Raw genomic sequence first — 25,741 nt, 5'->3', positions numbered from 1 at the left:
TGTGTGCAATACGCATTGCTGAAATGTGACGTTTTTCTCCTCAAAAGATGATATTGTTGTAACAAATCTGTGTTTATTTTTTTTATAGTTTATGAGCATGGCACCTACATCCCCATTTATCTTGTTTGAAGAAAAATTGATGGAAGTCATCAAAAAAACACCAAAGACATCACCCCTGGAGATATATATTTTAAAAATATATCTGGAAATGAAAACAGAAACTGACATTGTTCAGGTTTGTACTATAGTCATGATAGTAGGATATAGACTGTCTGATGGACATGCATGACAATTTTTTATACCCTGTAAGAATATAAGATGGTCCCAAATGTTTGTTTGTAGACTGTTAACATCATGTAAAAACTTGAAGGCATTATTTGACGTTTTTATACCCCATCAAATGAAGTTTGTGTGGGTATATAGGAATCACCTCTGTCTGTCTGTCTGTCTGTCCATCCGTCCTGCTCATTGTCCTGAGCAGAACTTTTGTACCTTAGTACCTACATTGTAGGATTATCAAACTTGGTATGTGGATGAATCATATACGGGAGGTGGATGTGTCACGAATGAAATTATGTCACAATGACCTTGACTTTGATCTTCATGATAGCAAAACGAAGATGATGTGTCACGTACCAAATTTAGGTCAATGTGACCCTTGACCTTCATGATAGTAAAATGTCATCCACTTTTTTCTTTATAATTTTTAAAGCTTTTCTTCTTCATGTTCTTCATGTCATAGCTTTTGTACTGTAGAGCCTAGGTGGTTGTATCATTGGCATAGCTTTTGTACTGTAGAGCCTAGGTGGTTGTATCATTGGAAGATGAACTTCTTGCGATATCAGATGTAAGTCTCATGACTTATAGGGTTAGGCAAGTGAGAGGGAAAAAGGGGTGGGGTATAGAGTTGTGCTCATAGTTTCAAGTTAGATTTAATATGGAACAAGAATTTCATTGCAGACTCAATACACATGATACATTTACAAGTTTAACTTCATACCCTTGGGAAGGAGATTTGAAAGAATTTTGACACGCATCTTCATCAGTGATATCTCACCCATTATTTCATGATGTTATTATTATACAATTTTATTTCTATCTATTATTCAATTTTCCGTATTTAGCGCCAAAGTTCGGGAGCGGAGTATCACTAATAAGCATCAGTTCACACAGATTTCTTGTTTTGCTCTTGCATACATATATTATTATTTAGTGTACAGTTTTGTAACTGCTGAATATTGATTTTCATGTGTGTTATCTTTAGGAAGTAGGAACCAAGTATGACAGTCCCCCTCTAGATGAGAAGGACAGTTGTGGACAGAATTCAAGGAAAAGGAAAGAAAAGAATAGACTTTACACCTGGATAAAAAATTTCATAACAAGAAAGACGTGTGCACCTGTGGAATCTTGTGAGTTTATGATGTTTATCATGTTTATATGCACATTGATTTAAGAATTGAATGCATATTTTTTGTACTTAATCGGCGTGTAAAAGCGTTGACCGAAGCACATTTTATATAAAGCGTGGAAGCGCTTCATACAAAAAATGTGTGCACGTTCAACGCTTTTACACGCCCATAAAATGCAAAAAATCTGCATTCAATTCTTAAAATTACATTTTCAGTCAAAAAAAAACCAAAATCACATCAAAGTTCAAGGCAATATTTTTTCTGCGCCAGTCGAGTGTTTCGTCTATAAAAGACTCATTAGTGACACTCTTATCTAAAACTATGCAAATCCAAATCACTATGAAGTTGAAGAGATTATAAACCCAAAATATACCGAAACAGGGAACCAAAATAAGACCAAGGAAATCCTATGCCTTGAAGTAGAAAAACTTTATTGTTTTAAACAATTTCAAAATTTATAACAGCACATTTAGTTTGATGAATCACGTCAGCACCGAAGTGTTGACTAGCGGAGCGGGTTAACCTCTAGGAAGAATACCTCCACCAGCAGTGAAAACCATCATGGTGTTAAAAAAAAAAATCACATCAAAGTTCAAGGCAAGATTTTTTCTGCGCCAGACGCGCGTTTCGTCTATAAAAGACTCATCAGTGACGCTCTTACATGTATCTAAAACTATGCAAATCCAAAATCACTATAAAGTTGAAGAGCTTATAAACCCAAAATATACCGAAACAGGGCACCAAAATAAGACCAAGGAAATCCTATGCCTTGAAGTAGAAAAACCTTAGTGTTTTAAACAATTTCAAAATGTATAACAGCAAATTATGAATTTCCAACATAGTGTATTTTAACAGATTTGAGCTAGGACTTACATTTTCTGAGCTATAAGGGGCTAAAAGGGGTTAAAAAAGACTTCTCTTTTTTGTTCGTCAAATTTTTATTTTTCATCTTATTTTGGTTTTGTTTTTTATGCCCCGCCACGAAGTGAAAGGGGCATATAGATTTACCCTTGTCCGTCCGTACATACGTATGTACGTCCGTCTGTCCCGATCTTGGTTAAGTTTTGCGTTAAGGTCCATTTCTCAGAATGTGATAATGATGTACCAATGATATTTCATCAGTATATTCTTCTTAAATAGTACTACATTGATCAACAACATTTGGGTCAATTTGACCTACATTTCATGCTTGATTGACTTCAATAACTTTTTTCATAAATGACCATTGTGAAGAAACCTATTGTAATATATGAATGATATTTCACCACTGTGGTGTTCCTATGTAGTGTAACACAGTTCAACAGTTCAGCATCTTTTGGGTCACTATGACCTACATTTTATGCTTGAGTGATTTTGGTTAAGTTTTGCGTTTAGGTCCATTTCTCAGAACCCTATGGTAGTGCATCAATGATATTAGACTGTTGTAGTGTTCTTGCTTAGTGCAACACAGTTCAGCATCTTTTTGGTCAATATGACCTACATTTTATGCTTCAGTGGTTTTGGTTATGTTTTGTGTATAGGTCCATTTCTCAGAACCCTATGGTAGTGTATCAATGATATTAGACTATTGGTAGTGTTCTTGCTTAGTGCAGCACAGTTCAGCATCTTTTTGGTCACTATGACCTACATTTTATGCTTCAGTGATTTTGGTAAAGTTTTGTGTCGAGGATTATTTCTCAAGAACCTAATGTAGTATATCAATGATATTAATGTATTGTAGTGTCCTTGCATAGTGCAGCACAGTTCAGCATCTTCTAGAATACCATGACCTACATTTTATGCTTGAATGATTTTGGTCAAGTTTTGCATTTACTGCCATTTCTCGGAATCTGTGGTAGTGTATCAATGATATTACACTGTTGTAGTATTCTTGCACAGTGCAGCACAGTTTGACCTCTTTTTGGTCACTTTGACATATCTTATGCTTGAGTGACTTTGGTTTAAATTTGCCATACAGCTCTTTTCAGCAGCATTTTGGTCAATTTTTACATGAGACAACATGGAACCTCATATTGATCTTAATGGCAGGGCATCTGTGGCTTACAGACACATTTTCTAGTTTTTCTTTATGTTCCTTATGAACTTTCGCATCAGTAGAGTACGACAGATTTAGCATAGCTTTTACCGTTTTCGAGCTATTAGGGGCCAAAGTGGTGCTAAATAAAAAAAAAACCAAAAAAAAGTTTTTTTATTACTAATCAGAATTCTCTGTCCAGCATATTACTGTGTCCAGCATATTATTGTGTCCAGCATATTATTGTGTCCACTTTAGTAGTGTGTCAATGCTTGCCCAAATGAACACCTGTTCGACCACTGCGGTCGTATCATGCTGCGCTTGGCGTAGCTCTTTATTTTGGTAATGCTTCAACCAAATGATAATATCTTTGGTATGTAGCCTTATTATGAAGAGTTACAGATTAAGTTAGAGTTTGGTGACGGTTCAATGATTTTCACGGAAGCTACAGCCCTTGGACATAGAAAAATTCAATATCAAAGAAATTGTAAATGTAAAACCACTGGCAGTGGGGCTAAACAAACCAAATATAAAACATACAAAACAATAAAAAGTAAAAGACATAGGTTAAAGGTAAAAGTGGTCCAAAATATAAAATATTTCTATACATACAAAATTACAGTGAATTATAAGTATTCCACACTTTTTTTTGTAATGTTCAACCAATTGATTTTATTTTTGGTATGTGGTCTTATCATGAGAAGTTACAGATTAAGTTCTACTTTGGTTGTGGTTGAATAATTTTTACGGAAGTTACGCCCTCGGACTTAGAAAATTACAGTGAATTTGAAGTTTTCAGCACTTTTTTATGTCCCGCCACAAAGTGGTCGGGACATATAGTTTTACCCTTGTTTGTCATTCTGACTTGTTGCGCAACAACCAGTTTTCCAGACTTTTTTACTAAACACCTTGAGATATTGAACTGATTTTTGGTATATAGATATTTATTGATGTTACAGATTGAGTTTGAGTCTTGTTACGGTTCATTGATTTTCACTTTTGTCGTTCAAGAGTTATGGGACTTTGTTCATTGAAAATTGACATTTTTCACAAAAACTCAAGTTTACTTTGACCAATTCTTACTAAATTTTAACATGATGTTACATGTAGGTCCTATGTAGAGTAAATGCCTTTGGTTTTTGTTATTTTCCCTATTGTCCTTTTAGAGTTCTGGAGTTGGGAGCGGACTAAGTAACTTACTTTTTTTTTGTGAATAACTAAAGAATATTTTTTTCCTATTTTCATTTAGATTTTTTTTGGTTCTATATTTAATTTATTATTTTTTTCATTATTTTATTAAATTTTATTTTTATAAAAATAATTGTCTGTTTGCTTTTAAAATTCACATAGTGTTTCTTCTTTTGTTTTGTTTGAAATAGACATGATCTGATAATTACAGTCGAATCTGCTTAATCCGACACCTGAATATTCCGACATCCTGTGAAATCTGACAAAATTTACTGGTCCCGAAAGTTTTCTTTAACATTCTTTGTTAAAAAATCTTCTGTATTCCGTCACCCGTCTACTCCGTAATCCGACAGCATTTTCAAGTCCCAGCCTTCATAAGTACTCTAATTATACTTGTTTAATCCGACCCTTTGATCTCCTTAATCAATTTATAAACAAGGTAATCATAATTCAGTCAGGTGTATTTCATGCATTTTTATTAAAGGTAATTTAATCCATTACCTGTGTACACAAATATCTTGTTATTTTTTATTGATCGGATAGGAAATTTGAGGCTCAGTACGGGATAAAAACATTTCTACAACATATGGAAAATATATAAATCTTAATACATACTTTTCATAATGTCTTTCTTAATTCAATGTGAGTAAATTGTTGGGGAAAAAAATCCAGACGAAGAAATATTGCTAATTGGACTGTGAAATGATTTCATTTTGACAGTTTAATTTATGTAACCAGTGTCGAAGACGATATTCCGACTAAATGATACAAATAACCATGACTGGGAAAATAGTTAAACAATTGATGAAGACTAACACTGTAAATGTTCTAAGAACTTGTCAATCTCACTGAAATTTATCGTACTAAATATTTACAAGATCTTGGGAATTCGTACTTGACGTGGTGTAATGTTTCATAAACACTATTTTTCTTTAAAGGATCTCCTTAGTAAAACCTATTTTGGGTGTTATTGCCCACGTTTGTATCTTACATGCTTATTTCACTTTTATCAAATGTGAAACCCGAGTATTCCGACACCCTGTCCAATCCGACATATTTCTCTGGTCCCGAGGTGTGTCGGATAAGACAGGTTCCACTGCATATGTTTTGAAATGAACTATAAAAAAAATTCGGAATGGGCGTATATTGCACTTGTGGCGCAGCTGTTTATTCTAATTCTGATTTCCAATATATTTCAATAATAGTGAACTACCAACATAATCGTGGCAAGCAAGTTAGACTGTCAAGAAAGTAAGCATATCAAACACATTACTGTATGAAGCAAGCTACTGGTAACACAATTCCTGTGTTGACCACAATATAGGTTATTGAGTAGTCAACAAAGTAGGTTGTTGAGCACCTCAGTTTGTATTGATAAAATTATCTGTAATTTCAAATGTTATTTTGGACTGTCAATTAAGTCATTTTAAGCTTGAGAGGCAAAATAAACCTTTGCAAAAAAAAAGCTCAGACCTGTCCTCTGTTTATCATTGGATGAAAATCTTATATTTTCAGTTAAAGAAAAATGGACCAGATTTGCAGATGCAAATCCATCTGTGGTGATGCAGTACGTCATAAGTAGGCCCAGGGTAATAGAACAACTGCAATGCATTTTGGACTCTGATTCAGGTAAATTTAGAGTTTTACCAAAGAAACAAATGGAATTGTGAATTCAAAAACATGTGTTTTTGATTTCTGTTTAATAATTGAATGATTAATTGTAATATGTTTTGCATTAGTCCATGATTGCAGAATATTTAATTTATTTCAGACAACATGTATGAAAGATGAGCATTGTTGATTGCTTTATAGATTATTATTAGGGTAATGTGAGCTTTTGCCACCATGAAACATCTATCATAACTTATCACACTTTAATCTTCCCCTCTGAAACCGCTGGGCTAAATGGAATCAAACTTGGCAGGATGCATCTATGTAAGGTCTGTTATAAAATTGCCTCATTTCGTCCTGATTGGACAACAAAATTGGCTGCCATGGGCAATTCTTGATGCTCACCTGAGCCTCTAGTTTTTTTTTTATTCAGTCATCTTCAAAATTGTTACTAAAAGAATGCATAGATCACACACAAAAAATTAAAACGGCATTAAAATTGCTATATTTAGCCATTGATATGTTTGGTTAAGACTATCCAGGTAAGCAATTTATGTTAGTTAATGAAATATCTTTCCTTATTCAGAGAAAGAGTTAGAAATAGACAGAGAAGAAGATAGAAATACTCAGATGGAAGGTGTAGAGGCAGAAGAAGATTTTGAGAGGGAACAGTTCATCGATTCAGAAGAGAATATTATCAATGAAGAAGAGGGTATAAATATTGTCAAGTGCTGTTTTTATCCCCCCTGCTAAGCGAAAGCGGGGGGATTATGTCATGTATGTAATGCAGTCCGTCTGTTTGTATGTATGTAATGTCATGCAAAATCTCAGAAACTAGAAATGATGGAAACTTGAAACTTGGTAGCATGTTAGAGTATGTGATCAGGGTATGAAATTCATGCCCTAGGGCAAATTTATGAGCGAAATTTCGTTTTTGAGATAGGCAGAAAATGGTGAAATCTTCCAAAATATTTACAATAGGAAGTTGGTTCCAACAGTATGACCTCCCATTATGGGTACCAAGTCTAGCAGTGGCATGGTATTTTGCCTGCAAGCCCTGAGGGCATTTTCCTAAGGGTTAAAAATAATGACAAAATCGATTCTGCACGAACTCCTCTTACACCTTTCATGGTAGAAACAAGAAAATTATAAGTGTATAAGTAGTACTATGAAAGTTGTCTGTGTCGAAGGTTTCGGAATTTTGAACTTTGCCCTTAGGGCAAAATGATTTCCCACCAAATGATTAATATGCGACATCTTTTGGTATGATTATGATCCAAGCAACTAACTTTTTATACCACCGCAAAAATTTTGCGTTCGTATAATGGTATCGCCCCTGTCCGTTGGCGTCGTCGGTGTCGGCGTCGTCGTCGTCGTCCAGATTAATGGTTTCCGGACAATAACTTAAGTTCTGATAGAGCAAATGCTACGAAATTTTAACACAAGGAATATAACCACAAAATACAGCTTGGGATTGTTTTTGGGGGTTATGCCCCCGCCGGTTCCTGAAATAGGGGCCAAAAAGGGCAAAATAAGTGTTTATATTAAATATGATGTAGAGGATTTATTTTTATGCCCCACCTACGATAGTAGAGGGGCATTATGTTTTCTGGTCTGTGCGTCCGTCCGTCCGTCCGTCCGTTCGTTCGTTCGTCCGTCTGTCCCGCTTCAGGTTAAAGTTTTTGGTCGAGGTAGTTTTTGATGAAGTTGAAGTCCAATCGACTTCAAACTTGGTACACATGTTCCCTATGATATGATCTTTCTAATTTTAATGCCAAATTAGAGATTTTACCCCAATTTCACGGTCCACTGAACATAGAAAATGATAGTGCGAGTGGGGCATTCGTGTACTGAGGACACATTCTTGTTTGTTCAATTTTAATCAAATTTTTTTCATAATGTTCCTTATGAAATCCCGCAACTGTAATATTGCAACGGATTTAACATAGCCTTTACCGTTTCCGAGCTATAAGCGGCCAAAGTGGTGCTAAATCCCAAAAAACGAACTTTTTTATTTCTTGTCCGATTTCAATGGGTTTTTTTTTTTTGATTCCTCATGAAATTTTAAGCGATTTGAGCTAGGACCTACGGTTTCGGAGCTACAAGGGGCCAAAAGGGGCTAAAACTGCCTTCTCTTTTTTGTTCGTCAAATTTTTATTTTTCATCTTATTTTCATTTTGTTTTTTTCATTATGTTCCTTATGAAATTCCGCACCGATAGTATGTCAACGGACTTAACGTAGCTTTTACCGTTTCCGAGCTATTAGGGACCAAAGTGGTGCTAAATAAAAAAAAAAAACTTTTTTATTTCTCGTCCGATTTCAACGGGTTTTTTTTCTTTGGATTTCTTATGAAATTTCCAACTCAGAAAATTTTTACCGATTTGAGCTAGGACTTACGGTTTCTGAGCTACAAGGGGCTAAAAGGGCTAAAACGAACTTCTCTTTTTTGTTTGTCAAATTTTTATTTTTCATCTTATTTTGGTTTTGTTTTTTTCATTATGTTCCTTATGAACTTCCGCACCGATAGTATGTCAACGGATTTAACATAGCTTTTACCGTTTCCGAGCTATTAGGGGCCAAAGTGGTGCTAACTCCAAAAATAGAACTTTTTTATTTCTCGTCAAATTACAACATTTTTTTTGTTTGGATTCCTTAACAAATTTCCAACCCGTTTGATTCTCTCTAAATTTAAGCTGGGACTTACGGTTTCCCTGCTACAAGGGTCTTAATTTCTGTGTCCAGTATATTACTGTGTCCAGCTAATTACTGTATCCAGCAAATTACTGTGTCCAGCAAATTACTGTGTCCAGCACATTATTGTGTCCACTTTAGTAGTGTGTCAATACTTGCCCAAATGAACACTTGTCGACAACTGCGGTCGTATCATGCTGTGCTCGGCGAAGCTTTTTATTATGTATTAGTATAACAGTTGGAACAATACTGTATGTTTGGATTCCAAATATGGCAATTCCAACTTTGGTAAATTTCCTGAAAGTCTCAAAGACTGTTTAAATTTTGGAAATGTTCCTTGAAACTAATTGTGTTTTACAATAACATATAAAAAGATATGCACACTTGGATTTTTAAAAAATGCCAATTCCAGTTTTAAGAAAATTCCTGAAAGTCTCAAAGACTGGCAAATCTTTGAAAATGTTCTTCAAAACTTACTATTCTTACATTGCAAAAACAAACAAAATATTTTTGAATGTTCAGATTTCCATTTTTGGTAAATTTCCTGAAAGTCTCAAAGACTCATTATTTTTTCAAAATTTAACTTGCAATTAATCTCTTTTGCTACATTTTATTTATTGGAATTACATGGAACACTAAGATTTCAAAAAATTGCAATTCCAAGTTTTGTAAATTTTCTGAAAGTCTTAAAAAGACTGCTTGATTTTTGGAATCATTCTACAAGACTTACCATATATATATATCATAAAAACTAATGAAATGTTTTGAAATGCTCTGATTCCAAAAGTTGCAATTCCAACTTTGGTAAATTTCCTGAAAGTCTCAAAGACTAGTTAGTTTTTGAAATGAAACTTTTACGCTGATGCTTGTAAAATGGGTTAAAACAAGTCCAATGTTTAGTGTGGTATAATAAAACAATTATGTCCTTCATGAAAAGTTAATATCCAAAATTGTTAAATCTCGAAAGGGGGAATTTCCCTTTGGCTATGCCCGCAGGAAATAACCTCTTCCTCGATTTATCAATTTTGGATACAGTAAAACCTGTGTAAACCGGCCACCTCTGGGACCGTCAAAAAGGGCCGATTTAGGCAGTGGGTCGGTTTATTCAGGTTTTCAGATTGACAGGAAGTCAGTGGTTCATGACGTCAGATATTTTACAGAACTGCATATTTCATGCAATTAACAAATAATAAGCTTGTATAGTACAGTAGATTACTGACATATTATAAATTAGTGTATTGAATAATAGAAAATTCTGAAACTAATTTTATTTAACCTAGAGTGCCGATGATTTGAACACAATATATATTTGGACATGTCCCTGCTTTTTACCATTTTTCTACGAACGAAACATCTTCAATCATTGCTCTCATTGGTATGAGAAAGTTAAGAAATCCATCATCTTTGGAATTTGAAAAATGATTCATACATTTAATGTTTGTGAAGAAATACTCATATGAAGTTAAAGTTTCTGGCTCGTCCGCTTCATTTTCACTTTCGCAGATTTTGTTTGCGTCGGAATCTCCACATTGTTTGAATTGATAAACACGAGTTGTTTTTCTGTCCATCATAAGTTTCCTCCGTAGGCATTGAAGATTAATTTTCCATAGCAGTTATTTCGTTTCAAAAGTGGTCGGATCTCTGTCGACTTGATCAGTTGATTGACATCAATCAATACCGTTATGATAAAAGGCCAAACCGGTTTTGACAGGTAATAATTAAAGTAATTTACTGTATTGGGACTAGATAATTAGATCGGAATTCCGAATAGACAGGGTCCGGTTTACAAGGGACATTTTTGCAAAGAATATTAAGGGAAGGAAGTGGGACTTTAATTTTCGGCCGGAATTGACAGGAAACTGGATTACTCAGGGTCCGGTTTTCACAGGTTTGACTGTATTAACTTTCCATGAAGGTCATAATTGTATATTATACAATTTATGACTTTTGATGAGGTGGATACAAGGATTTATTTACCTTGTACAAATATTTCATGTGATTAAGGTCAATATTTAAGAAATAGTTCAAGACACTGAGGGCCTTTTGGAGTGGCCTGCCAGTCCATATATTACAATTTGGCCTAAAGTTTCAATGAACAATTTCTTTAATTATACTTTCAACTGTCCTTTACAGTAACATGACTATCAATCTTTATTTTTAAAATTTTGTAAAAAAAAAAAATGAGTCTTTCATTGATATTTTATTGTAATAATTTGATACATTATTTAGTTTTACCCCCGCTTAAAAAAACGGGGTATATAGTATTCGTTGTGTCCGTCCGTTCATCCTTCCGTCCCTAAACTACTGAAGGGAATTCCATGAAACTGTCAGAGAATCTTTGTTACATGTTCCCATTGTGCACCTCCTAATTTAGATTTTGATCCTACCAATTTCTGCGGTTTCCAATAGCAAATCATGGACTTTGTCTGTCCCTTCGTCCGTCATACTAAGCCATCCTGTTTACGGACTTAGTACATATATTAAACATATGGCTGTTAATGAAAAACATGTTCGACTGTATTGACTAATATCTCAAAAACCATTCATTGCAAACAGAGAAAATGTGACAAGGACAAAAATGTTCAGAATGACAAGATCTATTTAATTTATATTTATGTCAAAATTGTTGGATACTCCTGCATAGGGGTTATTGGCCATAAATGACAGTTTTTGGCAAATTTGAATGCTTTTGGCTATTATCTCATAAACTATTATCACTGTGCTTAAACGGCTGTGGGTAACTTAAGTTACCCACAGCCCAATATGGCGGCGTAAAATAATGCGATTTTAATTTTATCAAATATCTTTAGATTTACGCATTAATAATTCTTTACAAGTTGTCAATGTATTGTATCTAAGGCAAAATAATCAACTGAAAACAAAAAATGTAATGCATTTTGTCTTAGCTTAGCGTAAGAACAATTTTAAAAATGGCAAAAGATGTCCGTAACTTTTCTTAACCGAAAACTCTGGCTGTGGGTAATTTTTCTGTTGTAGCCTTTGGATGCATAATTTTTGCGTATATAAGGATTCTTTATACATAATGATCTGACATTTGTTTTCCTTTTCCACGGACACCGAAGAAAATGACACTCACAAACATGGGGATAATACCAACTTAAGCGCTTAACTTTGGTCCGTTTAGCTGTGCTGGATGTACAAATACACAGTCAGGTCCGGTCAGATTAGGGACATTAAATCCGATGCCTCGTATAGGAAGAGTGCCACGCTCTCTACGTTCATGAAAATATAACATAAAATTGCGTACCAATACAGGATAATTTGTACATTAAACATGCAATAAACTTCAGCATTTCAGCTACTGCAATTTACAATCATTAGATCTGCAAGTTACACGCATCTGCTTTACAAGTTAAGGGCATCTAAACTGTAGAAAAAGCAGCAGGTACACGCATCTTACAGCTCACTAAGAGCTTTAAAAATGAAATAGCTAGACATATAATAAACATGATTCTGGTCTATATTAAATCTTGAGACACTGACCTTTTCCTAAATTGCAAAATTCAACAATTGTAACAATTTTATAGGCTTAAAAGCTAGAAAATATAATGCCCATATTTTCGTATGCCATCTACGGCTAACCGTAACTGCATTTACGGGCATCGGCTTTATACCAGTGATTTTCCACTATTAACAGCTACCGAAGGAGAGACAGGGTTTCAAAGAACTCAATAAATCATTATCCCAGTAGAAATTTTATTTTCAACTGTTTGAAGAAAAACAACAATGTGATCCTGGCAAATCTATTTGAAATTACATATATGTAATTGCACTATGTTTCGATGAGTAACACAAGTAAATAATGAAGAAAGTTTATTAACCCAACTAGTCCTGGTTTCTTAAAAAATAAGGCTAAGATATTTTCATTGTTTCAGTATTAATGTACGGTTTATTCCCTTTTGTAATTTCATCTGAAAATTTGAATATTGGCACCGCATAGAAGAAAAACATTTAAGCTACATGTTCAGATTTTTCGGCTTCTTAATATTCATCTTAAACTAGTTGATGAAGGACAGCCGTGGTTTGTTATTGTAAAAATGTATGTTGCAGTACTGTGTTGCTGTAATTTTATGAGTAAAACAGACAGAGTGATATCACATATAATCTAGAATAAAAAATGTTGAAGGGGTTTAGTGTTTTGCTTTAAGGGATCGTTTCGAAAATTGGAACTTCTGACTATGAATTCCCCTTGCCGTTTTTGGGAATAAGTAAGGCGTTAACCTTTACTCTTTACTGTAACTAAATGTAGTTGTATACCAACTTACGATATTTCATAGCTTACCTTTATATTTTTGTGTATAACAATATAAATTCTGAGAAAAGTTAAAGACACATCATGAAGTTACGGACATCTCTGTAAATTACGTAAAAAAAGTTACGGATATCTCTTGTAAAAGTTACGTACCTCTTTTGGACTTTTAAAATCAGTTGTTTTTCGACTTATTGTTTTATACTTAAGTTATTTCTACTTTTATTAGTGCGGGCGAAACTGATATACATCTTCTTGAAAGCTTTATCTTCGTTAAACAACTTTGTTTTGCTTTAAAATAACTAAAATCTATATAAACAGAAGATGTCTTGCGCCATCTTGGGCTGTGGGTAACTTAAGTTACCCACAGCTGTTTAACATGTTTAAGCACAGTGATTATAGATAGAAAAAAAAATATTTTAGATTGCAAATATGTTCAGCAATAAAAGCTCTACACACAGTTCAAATGACCACTTGTTATTGGATTTATTGCCCTTAAATGTTTATTACTTGTTTATTACCATATCCTCTATTTTTATATTTTCACTGATTTTAGTACTTTAAAAAGTATCTTTTAAACTGTTATAGATATATTGAAAGTTTGAACAGCAAAAATGTTAAGTAGGACAAGATCTAAAAAATACAGCCAGTGGGTCTGAAATCATCCTCAAAGGAAGATTTAGACAAATTTGAAAACAGGTGAGCGACACAGGCTCCTTGGAGCCTCTAGTTACCTTTCTTGCAATAGTTACTAGCTGGTTCGTGTCAAGCGCAAAATTATTATGATTTACATTCAGAGTGGAATTGGTAACGACACGGACACATAAATATTCTGAAATATAAAACAGCAATACAAGACTTGACACAGCTTGTTTTTTTTTTTTTGTCAGATCATACATTATTTTTTTTATTTTGGTCCTGGTAATGAAACATCTGTCAAATATGATATTCATCTTTTGCAGATCTACCAACAATGGAAACTCCAATTTCCTATCCAAAAAGGAAAAGAATTCCTAGAAAAATATATACTCCAAGCAGCAGTAAAGTAGCTGAAAAGCAAGAAAACAAGAAAAGTAAGAATTGCTGATTTGTATTATTGGTTTCTGTTTTGGTCACTTAGCCTGAAAGGCTTGCAAGTTTTTGCCATCACTAAGCATTTTCATCCATTATTTATCGTCTGTCTGTTGTCCATCCATCCATAATTTATGTTTTATTTTGTTCTAAAACATCAAACGGACAGATGGATCAGTATAAACAATATGCCCTTCACTTATTGTCACGGTGGCACGAAAAAGGCGTCTAATTTTCCATCTAGTTGTAATTTGACCATGTCATGAATATTGTCCAAGTCCCTTCCAACAACAATCGTCAATTTAAGGAAAAAAAATCCAGTAAATTTTCAAAAGTTGTAGGCTAAAAAATATCTTTAAACCTGAATTTCTTTTTATATTAAATAAAATTGACAATTTCGATTTTCAGTTATGTCAAAAGTAGTCATATTTTTTCCAACAAAGTGAATTTTTACAGATTTGAGCTAGGTCTTAAGGTTTCAGAGCTAAAAGGGGCTAAAACGGACTTCTCTTTTTTGTTCATGAAATTTTTAATTTTCATATTTTCATTTTGATTTTTTCATTTTTCATTGTTTTCCTTATGAACTTTTGCACTGGTAGAGTCTCGACGGATTTAACGTAGCTTGTACCGTTTCCGAGCTATTAGGGGCCAAAGTGGTGCTCAATCCCAAAAAACAAACTTTTTTATTTCTCGTCCGATTTCAAAGGTTTTTTTTCTTCTTTAGAGTCCTTATGAAATTTCCAACATAGAGAATTTTAGCAGATTTGAGCTAGGACTTGCAGTTCTTCCAACCTATTAGGGGCCAAAGTGGTGCTTTTTAGTACTAATGTAATTTCTGTGTCCAGCAAATTACTGTGTCAAGCATATTATTGTGTCCACTTTAGAAGTGTGTCAACACTTGCCCAAATGAACACTTGTCGACCATTGCGGTCGTATCATGGTGCACTCGGCCAAGCTCTTTATTCTTGTATGTCGTTCATGAATTCAAAAATGCTTCATCCAATTGAACTGAAATTTTAAAATTAGGCTGGAATTGGTAATGTCTGGTTACCTTTTGTTTTTTTCCAATTTTGCGATGTGTCCAGAGTATGGGACTTTGATTTTTATAAAAAATGCCATTTTTCTTGAATGTCGTACAGTAACTCAAAAATGCTTCATCCAATTAATCAGAAATTTTATAATTAGGCTAGAATAGGTAATGCCTGGTTCTCTTTCGTTTTTTTTCTGATTTTTCTATATGTTGTTCTAGAGTTGTGGGACTTTGGTGTTAAAAAAATGCGTTTTTCTTGTATGTTGTACACTAATTCAAAAATGCTTCATCCGATTGAATTAAAATTTTAAAATTAGGCTGGAATTTGTAATGCCTGGTTCCCTTTCACTTTTTATTAGCTCACCTGACCTGAAAGATCAACTGAGCTATTCCCATCACTTGGCGTCCGTCGTCGTCGTCCGTTAACTTTTAACAAAAATCTTCTCCTCTGCAACTGCCAGGCCAAATGGAACGAAACCTAGCCACAATCATCCTTAGGGTATGATGTCCATGTCAGTCAACCAAGATGGCCGCCAGGGCTAAAAATAGAACATAGGGGTAAAATGCAAATATTGACTAATTTCTTGAAAACCATTGCAGATAGAGAAAATCTGACATAGGCAAAAATGTTCAGAATGTCAAAATCTACCTAAGTTCCATTTATGCCAAAATTGTCGGATGCCCTCGCAAAGGGGTTATTGCCCATAAATGATGATTTTTGGCCAATTTTAACGTTTTTGACTATTTAAGAAATAATTCATGGCAGCCATGGTTTATCAGAGATTTTAACATGGGTTGCATTGTTTGTGTAAAATTTTAATCCCGAGTGTTAGTGAGGGTTAAAATTTCGCAAATAATAATTTTCTCCTCTGAAACTACCAGGTCAAATGGAACCAATCTTGGCCACAATCATCCTTATGGTATCTATTTTTAAAATTATATCCGTAGTCCTTGACGGGCACCAACATGGCTGCCAAGGCCAAAATTTAATAGATGTATATCATGCTAAAATTGTCATATTTCTTGCATTTTATATATAAAAAACCTGTACTCAATTTCCTTTTGTTTTCACAATTCCCTTTATTATCCAATGCTACATACTATTATGCTGCGATTGGTAAGCACCTATGTTTCCATGAAGTGCCAGCGCTGCAGGTCCAGAGCCAACTTTGCTCTTGTTCTTTCCCATTTTCATACTTAACAAGTTTTCTTTTCATGGTCTGTATGTTTATATTATTGGCAAGTGTTAACTAGAGATCAAAAGAGGTCAGGGCATCAACTTAATCGGAATAAAAATTAGCATGGTTATAAATGCCACTTGGCTAAGTACATGTAATTAAGACAATATAAAAGAAAAAACACACCTGTCATATTTTAAATTTCTCTTTAATTACCGTTATCAGTGCCAGCTAAGTAAATTAACAGTAATAATTATACCCCCGCTCCGAAGGAGAGGGGGGGTATAGTGTTTTACCTCTGTCCGTCCGTCCGTCAGTCAGTCCGTTGTTATGATATTGTAATTATTATGTTTATTTATGTTGGCCTAATTTGTGTTGTATGGCCTGATAGTTGTTTACCAAATAATCTTATAACTGTGCAGTTTAGGAATCACTGGAACAATCACAGAATGATTGGAAATTTCTAGAATGATCCTTATAAAAGATGCGTAATTTAAACTTCTACGTTATTCCAGAAACTTCCGTTGTAACTTTCCAGGATTTTCCACAATGTTCCATTATAGAGTGTTCTAGAATTTTCCATGACAACACTATATATACAGACACTAAAGTTAAACTCTCATAATTAAACTTGGACATAGACATTGATAGACATTAGTATTCATAGCATTTGGATTGACACTTTTATTCTAAAGACAACATCATACTGGATTGTGACATTAGTAGTGAACGTAATATTCAAATTGGATTCCGAAAGATTTCCGGATACAGATAAAGATAACAGATTGGACTCATATTTTGACAGTTAAGTTAACAGTAATATTTGTTTAATACCTTTTGTAAACTTTTGTATATTAAATGTTATTAAATTTTACTATTGATTTGTGTCTTTTGTTGGCTACAATTTAAAGGCGATTTCTGGCCGTAACAGAAATTGGGGGCTCGTCCGGGAGAACGAAAATATCTTATTCAAAATTTATTCAATATTTTTATTATAACTAGCCAACAAAATTCTACAAAATGGCATTTGATGCCGGTAATTTTTTGAAAACGCCAGACCTGGAGAGTTTTGATAATTTAAAGAAAGAGGAATTAGTGTTGCTTGCTAAAGAACTGAAATTAGTTTTTAAAGTATCTATGAGAAAACAAATTATAAAAAATTTGGTTATAGACAAATTAGTTGACGCAGAAATTTTAGGTAAAGAGGCTCTTGAACTTAAGGTCGAAAATATTGACGCCTTTAAATTAAAACAGCTTGAATTAGAACATGAACGCAAACTAAAAGAACTGGAAATGAATTTGAAGGAGATGGAGAAAAGAAAAGAAGATGAATTTAAATTAAAACAGGCAGAACTGAAAATGAAGGAAAGATTGGAAATGGATAAAAAGGAAAAAGAAGATGAATTTAAATTAAAAGAACTTGAAATGAGGGAAAGGCTAGAGATGGAGAAAATGAAAATTGAAATGGTCAAAGAAGAAAGCAACACTAAAGTCCAGTCGAAATCAGAATATTTTGATGCAGCAATATTTTGTGAAAAAAACAGTCGATAAATATTTTCCACAGTTTGAGAAAATTGCTCATAGTTCATTTGTAGTTTGAATTGGCCAAAGCCATATTGGACTACAATGCTACAGAGTGTTTTTGAGGGTAAGGCCGCTGAAATATACTCCGCACTTCCATCAGAAAAAAGTTCCGATTATGACACGGTGAAACAGGAAGTTTTGAAAGCTTATGAGCTAGTACCAGAAGCATATAGACAGAAATTTAGATCTTATAAAAAGTTTGATTCACAAACCTATGTGGAATTTGCTCGGGAAAAAGAAGATCTATTTGATAAATGGCTTACGTCAAAGAAAACAGATAACAATTTTGATAACCTAAGACAATTGATGTTATTAGAAGAGTTCAAACAATGTGTTCATTTAGACTTAAAAACACATTTAGACGACAAAACTGTTGAGACAATACATGATGCAGCTGTTATTTCAGATAATTATACTCTTTCACATAAAAGAAGTTTCAAGGGTCAAAATGTTAATACTTCAAGTGGAAATTACAAAAATCAAAGCACTGAGCGTACTGATAGTAAGCCTGTTGCACAGAATAAGAGTCAGTCCAGTTATAATATGTCTAGTCCAAAATTTGATACTTTTGAGAAGAAGTCACTGACTTGTGCTTATTGTAAGAAGATTGGTCACCTGATGGCTGATTGTTTTAGACTTCAGAAGAAGAATGAACGAGATAATAAGCCGAAGACCAGTGCTTGTACGACACCTTATATTACCAGTACATTGGAATGCCCTGCGCGTCAGGCTTTTAAGTCCAGTTTTTGTGATTACATGGAGGAATATAAACCCTTTATGTCTGATGGGTTTATTTCTATTGTTGATGATACCACTCTTCAGCCTATTAAGATTTTACGAGACACTGGAGCTTCTCAGTCTTTATTGTTAGAAGGTGTGTTGCCTTTGTCCGAGAAGACTTCTGTTGGTGCCTCCGTTTTGTTACAAGGTGTAGAGTTGGGTTGTATAGATGTTCCTCTCCATCGTATTTATCTGAAGTCAGATTTGATAACTGGACCAGTTATTGTGGGTGTTCGTCCTAATCTCCCTGTTGAGGGTGTTACATTATTGCTAGGAAATGATCTAGCTAGGAACAAAGTGGTTGCAGAACCAATTGTTACCAGTGAACCGGTGGTGGATGTTAAATCACCTGAAGATGATGCTGAATTGTATCCAGCTTGTGTTGTTACTAGGGCGATGGCTAGAAAACAACAAAATGAGAATTTGCAAGAAGACAAGTTTGATTACATGGACCTTTCTGACACTTTTATAGCTGATATTGAAGATCCTGGTAACTCAGAAAAGGCTATTATAAAACCACCTAGTGTTAACAAAAATGTTATTATGCCATGGCCAGATGTGAACAGCCATTCATTAGACCGAAATAATTTACTCGAAGAACAACATAAAGACCCTGAGGTTCTTCAGCTCAGCCAGAGGGCTCAACCACAGGAGGAAGCAGACAAAGTGGCCGAATGCTATTACCATCAGGACAGTATTTTAATGAGGAAGTGGAGGCCTCCTGATGCTACCCCAGAGGAGGAATGGAGAGTGATATACCAAGTGGTGGTGCCTAAAGTTTATAGACAAGAAATTATTGGTCTTGCCCATGACACCCCCTTGGCTGGACACTTAGGTATAAGGAAGACTTGCCTTAAGATCTTGCAGCATTTTTACTGGCCTAAACTTAGAAATGATGTTGCAGAATACTGCAAATCATGTCATATATGCCAGGTTGTTGGTAAACCTAACCAGAAAATACCACCAGCACCTCTTCTGCCTATTCCAGCCTTTGACGAACCTTTCAGCAGAGTTCTAATTGACTGTGTTGGACCTTTACCAAAGACCAAGACTGGAATTGCATATTTATTGACAATCATGTGTACATCTACCCGCTTTCCTGAGGCTATTCCGCTAAGAAATATCAAGACACCTACTATTGTCAAAGCACTTATCAAATTTTTCACATTAGTAGGACTTCCTAAGTCTATACAGTCCGACCAGGGATCAAATTTCATGTCAGGTCTATTTCAGCAAGTAGTGTACCAGTTAGGGATTGCTCAGTATAGATCAAGTGCGTACCATCCAGAATCTCAAGGTGCCTTAGAACGTTTTCATCAGACATTGAAGAACATGATTAGAACTTTTTGTCTTCAATTTGACAGAGACTGGGATGATGGAGTTCACTTTCTACTTTTTGCAGTCCGAGAGGCTGTTCAAGAATCCATTGGTTTTAGTCCCTTTGAGTTGGTATTTGGCCATACTGTAAGGGGACCGTTAAAATTGATTAAGGAAAAGTGGCTTACTGAACATACTGACTTGAATCTTTTAGACTATGTATCTAGATTTAAAGAAAAATTGTATACTGCTTGTCAAATTGCTCAGAAAAACTTAAAAAATGTACAGAACAAGATGAAAATATGGTATGATAAAGATGCCAGGGACAGAGTTTTTGAGCCTGGTGATAGGGTACTTGTATTTTTGCCAGTCCCTGGACATCCTTTACAGGCTAAATATTGTGGTCCTTATACAATAGAGAGTAAAATTAATGATTTGAATTATATTGTAAAAACTCCAGGTCGGCGCAAACAAAATAGAGTGTGTCATATTAATATGTTAAAACCATATTTTGAGCGTACTAATGTTCTATGTGATAGTAAACCAGTTGCCACTTTAGGCATGGTTAAATTTGAGAACAATCATGACAAACCAGATGTAATTGAACCAATTTTTAGTTGTAAAACTATGGAAGAGACAGTTAGATTGAAAAATTCAGAAATTTTGTCAAATTTAGATTCAAAACTTGCACATCTGTCTTTTGATCGTAGAGAAGAAATAAAAACTTTGGTATTTTCTTTTAAAAATCTTTTTCCAGATGTGCCAAACAAAACCACTGCTGTTTGTCATGATGTTGATGTCGGAGATGCTTGTCCAATTAAGCAACATCCTTACAGGCTCAATCCACTCAAACTTGAAGTTATGAGAAAAGAAATTAAATATATGCTTGACAATGATATTATTGAGCCGAGTAACAGTGAATGGAGCTCTCCTTGTCTCCTTGTGCCAAAACCAGATAAAACTTTTCGTTTCGTGACTGATTTCAGAAAAGTAAATTCAGTCTCAAAATCTGATTCCTATCCGATTCCAAGGATAGACGATTGTATTGACAATATTGGTCAAGCAAAATTTGTGAGCAAATTTGATTTATTGAAAGGTTATTGGCAAGTTCCATTGACACAGAGAGCTCGTGAAATATCAGCTTTTGTTACACCAAATGGCTTATTTCAATATACTGTAATGCCATTTGGCATGAAAAGTGCTCCAGCTACATTTCAAAGAATGATCAATAATGTTATAAAAGATTTAGACCGTTGTTATGCTTATATTGATGATCTTATTGTATGTAGTGATAGCTGGGAACAGCATTTAACACATTTATATGATACCTTTGATAGATTGTCAAAATCAAATTTGACTGTTAATCTTGGTAAAAGTGAATTTTGTCAGGCCACTGTTGATTATTTAGGGCATACAGTTGGCCAAGGTCAAGTAAAACCTATTATGGCTAAAGTGGAAGCTATTTCCAAATTTCCACCTCCTACAAATAGAAAACAACTTATGAGATATTTAGGCATGATTGGATTTTACAGAAAATTTTGTTCAAATTTTGCTACTGTTGTTCAACCATTGACTCATCTTTTACGGAAATATTCTAAATTTATCTGGAGCGGAAATTGTCAAAAAGCTTTTGAAAATAGCAAATCACTTTTAATTGATAGTCCAGTTCTGATTACTCCAGACTTTGAAAAACAATTTAAACTTGCCGTTGATGCAAGCGATGTAGGAATAGGAGCTGTTTTATATCAAGAGACAGATGATAATGTTGAAAAACCTATATCATATTTTTCTAAGAAATTAAATAAACATCAGAAAAATTATTCAACTATTGAAAAAGAGTGTTTTGCAATGTTGTCAGCACTTCAACATTTTGATGTATATTTGAATCCCACTGTATATCCTATTCTTGTTTATACTGATCATAATCCTCTCACCTTCATGCATAAAATGAGAAACAAGAATCAGAGGTTGACTAGGTGGAGTTTATTGTTACAGGAATATGATGTAATTGTAAAACATATTAAGGGTAAAGATAATGTAATAGCTGATGCTTTATCTAGAGCTTATTAAATCACTTTGTATATATTATGTATTTTTGTTCATATTATTCATGATAAGTTTTTGTTACACTAAAACTTCTTTTAAGGGGGGAGGTGTTATGATATTGTAATTATTATGTTTATTTATGTTGGCCTAATTTGTGTTGTATGGCCTGATAGTTGTTTACCAAATAATCTTATAACTGTGCAGTTTAGGAATCACTGGAACAATCACAGAATGATTGGAACTTTCTAGAATGATCCTTAAACTTTCCAGGATTTTCCACAATGTTCCATTATAGAGTGTTCTAGAATTTTCCATGACAACACTATATATACAGACACTAAAGTTAAACTCTCATAATTAAACTTGGACATAGACATTGATAGACATTAGTATTCATAGCATTTGGATTGACACTTTTATTCTAAAGACAACATCATACTGGATTGTGACATTAGTAGTGAACGTAATATTCAAATTGGATTCCGAAAGATTTCCGGATACAGATAAAGATAACAGATTGGACTCATATTTTGACAGTTAAGTTAACAGTAATATTTGTTTAATACCTTTTGTAAACTTTTGTATATTAAATGTTGTTAAATTTTACTATTGATTTGTGTCTTTTGTTGGCTACAATTTAAAGGCGATTTCTGGCCGTAACACCGTCCTCTGTCAGTCCATCCGTAACACTTTTTTGTAACACTTTTCTCAGCTACTATGTATTACAGCTATTAGATATTTGGTATCAAGCATCAGGTTGGGGTGCTGTACCGTGTAAGTGGTTTTCAGGTCTGGTGCTCATCTACTTCCTGTTTACAGACTTAGTACATATATTAGACATAGGGGTATTAATGAAAAATTTTCATTACACTTTTCTCAACTACTATGTATCACAGCTATTAGATATTTGGTATCAAGCATCAGGTTGGGGTGCTGTACCATGTAAACGGTTTTCAGGTCTGTCGCTCTTCTACTTCCTGTTTACAGACTTAGTACATATATTAGACATAGGGGTATTAATGAAAAATTTTCGTAAGACTTTTCTCTGCTACTATGAATCACAGCTATTTGATATTTGATATCAAGCATCAGGTTTGGGTGCTGTACTGTGTAAGCGGTTTTCAGGTCTGTCGCTCTTCAACTTCCTGTTTACGGACTTAGTACATAAATTAGACAGGGATATTAATGAAAAATTTTCGTAACACTTTTCTCAACTACTATGTATTACAGCTATTTGATATTTGTTATCAAGTATCAGGTTGGGGTGCTGTATTGTTTAAGTGGTTTTCAGGTCTGCTGCTCTTCTACTTCCTGTTTACGAACTTGCAGATCCTATAATGATATGGTTAGCGGGGGTAGACTTTTGTGAGTAATAGCTCACAGTTCATCTTGTTTAATATTTAATTCCTATCTTGAACCTGTAATAATAATGAATTAATAGAAGTTGTATCACTCAAAACTGGCAAGAGAAAAAGGAAGGCTCCTTCAACTTTCACACCAAGTGATTGGTAAGTATCAAAAATGTAAGTACACATTGATTAACTTTGGTTAAAAGTTTACGTCCGAGTTCATTTCTCAGATACTATGTGGCCTAGGATCATGTAATTTGATGTGGGGATGTAACTTTGCAAGCCTGTCAGCATCAATACCAAAATAGGTCAATTTGACCTCCATTTCATGCTTGATTGACTTTGGTTAAAGTTTACGTCCGAGTTCATTTCTCAGATACTATGTGGCCTAGGATCATGTAACTTGATGTGGGGATGTAACTTTGCGAGCCTGTCAGCATCCATACCAAAATAGGTCAATTTGACCTACATTTCATGCTTGATTGACTTTGGTTAAAGTTTACGTCGAAGTTCATTTCTTAGATACTATGTGGCCTAGGATCATATAACTTGATGTGGGAGTGTAACTTTGGGAGCCTGCAACATCCATACCAAAATTGGTCAATTTGACCTACATTTCATGCTTTTATTGACTTTGGTTAAAGTTTACATCCGAGTTCATTTCTCGGATACTTTATGACCTAGGATCGTGTCACTTGATGTGGGGATGTAACTTTGGGAGCCTGTCAGCATGCATACCAAAATAGGTCAATTTGACCTACATTTCATGCTTGATTGACTTTGGTTAAAGTTTATGTCGAGTTCATTTCTCAGTCACTATATGGTCTAGGATCATGTAATTTGACCTACATTTCATGCATAGTTGACCCTCCTTAGGTAAAGCTCTTACTTTTATGAATTATTGTGTTTTATAGGTTTGTCTTAGGTACAAAGAATGTTGCAGATGAGGCGAACTTTGTAATCATGGATTACCCTATGTTTTAGCAAGGCACATTCACTGATCATACAAGGTTAGTGCCCTGAGGGGCATTTCTAGAATTATACAGGCCCTGGAGATAGTTTTTGATTTGAAGGAGAATTCAATTTGTGTTTCTTTGGACATCTATAACAGCATCCTGTTACAATTATATCTTCTTAGGTTTTGCTCTTTTGATATAAATTACATGAGTTAAAAAGTAGTCTTAGATTTAGAGTGCACTTATTGGCAGTTATATGCATGTATTACTTTTGCTTATATAAAGAGGTTTATAGCATTGTATATGAAAATCTCTGTTAATATCGACCTACAGGGGATGCATGATGCCTTGATTTATAAAGGTAAATCTAAATTTATAAAGGTTTGTTGTTATCTTGAATTGTGTCACATTTTCTTGTTTAGGGGCTTTTTACAGCTTACTTTATGTTGTGGATTCTTGTCCATTGTTGAAAGCCGTACGGTAACCTGTAGATAAATTTTTATTTGTACTTGGAACCTTTCCAGATGACTGTCTCATTGACAATCATACCACATCCTCTATTCTTATAACTAACTTGATAAGAAAATATAAAGTGCATCTTGAAAAAAAGCCATGGGATAAATATCAAAAAGGGATGTAGCTAGTCTATATTGTTATTGATATGCTTGTATTATACGCCTTAAATCATACTTTTCCTATAGAATATTCAAAATCTGCACTTCAAACTAATGAATTACACTATACAAAGGATGTATACGACAAAAGTTTAATCACATTATCAGCTGAAGTTCTGTTCACCCATAAAACATGGACAGTTGAAGATTTGGAAATTTTCTGAAAATACTGTGTAAAATTAATATAATAGTTAATACTTGTTTCATATGACATTTTACTTGCTTGTTTGTTGTGTATAAGGTATTGTTTTTTATTTCTTTGGTCAACTCACCTTTTTGTATATTATTTTATGTATATAATTTTGTTTTGAGGACTCCCAATAGATTAGCTAAATTGTATGGGGTAATCCTCAGTTGGTAGAGTATTTTGTCTTGCTTCTACAGTTTTCAGGCATCAAATTTTTATTGTATTTATGTTCATATATATATGTAAATACTTGCATGTCCTAATGCTTAACTGGCAGGTCGAAACTTTCCTGGTTCAGTTTAAATTAAACTTAGAATTATTTATTTTTATTTGTTGTCAAATATTAAATATCCTCTGAATACAATTTTTGAAATGAAAATAAAAA

General features: G+C 34.1%; 1 protein-coding gene across 4 annotated transcripts; it reads left to right on the top strand.

Moving 5' to 3' along the window:
• Positions 1–72: 72 nt before the first annotated feature.
• Positions 73–25,741, top strand: LOC139506776 (uncharacterized). Of its 4 annotated transcripts, none has more exons than XM_071295549.1 (7): positions 73–235; positions 1,265–1,409; positions 6,127–6,240; positions 6,809–6,934; positions 14,147–14,257; positions 23,632–23,713; positions 24,454–25,741. In XM_071295549.1, exons 1-6 carry the CDS (start codon positions 92–94, stop codon positions 23,700–23,702), a joined length of 711 nt encoding a protein of 236 aa, XP_071151650.1. In that variant the 5' UTR covers positions 73–91; the 3' UTR covers positions 23,703–23,713; positions 24,454–25,741. The 4 variants fall into 4 exon arrangements, with proteins under 4 accessions (XP_071151650.1, XP_071151648.1, XP_071151649.1 ...); XM_071295547.1 differs by having other exon boundaries at positions 23,632–23,698; positions 24,454–25,568; XM_071295548.1 differs by lacking the exons at positions 23,632–23,713; positions 24,454–25,741 and adding an exon at positions 16,979–17,337.

The sequence above is a fragment of the Mytilus edulis genome, unplaced genomic scaffold, assembly GCF_963676685.1.
Source record: "Mytilus edulis unplaced genomic scaffold, xbMytEdul2.2 SCAFFOLD_274, whole genome shotgun sequence".
Classification (NCBI taxonomy): Eukaryota; Metazoa; Mollusca; class Bivalvia; order Mytilida; family Mytilidae; genus Mytilus; species Mytilus edulis.
This window is presented reverse-complemented; position numbering and strand designations above follow the sequence as displayed.

Bases quoted from the DNA above. Each gene is read 5' to 3' on its own strand.
- LOC139506776 (XM_071295547.1), top strand. From the start codon at position 92: ATGAGCATGGCACCTACATCCCCATTTATCTTGTTTGAAGAAAAATTG. The intron at 6,241-6,808 runs GTAAATTTAGAG...TTCCTTATTCAG, and splicing joins CATTTTGGACTCTGATTCAG to AGAAAGAGTTAGAAATAGAC. The intron at 6,935-14,146 runs GTATAAATATTG...CATCTTTTGCAG, and splicing joins TATTATCAATGAAGAAGAGG to ATCTACCAACAATGGAAACT.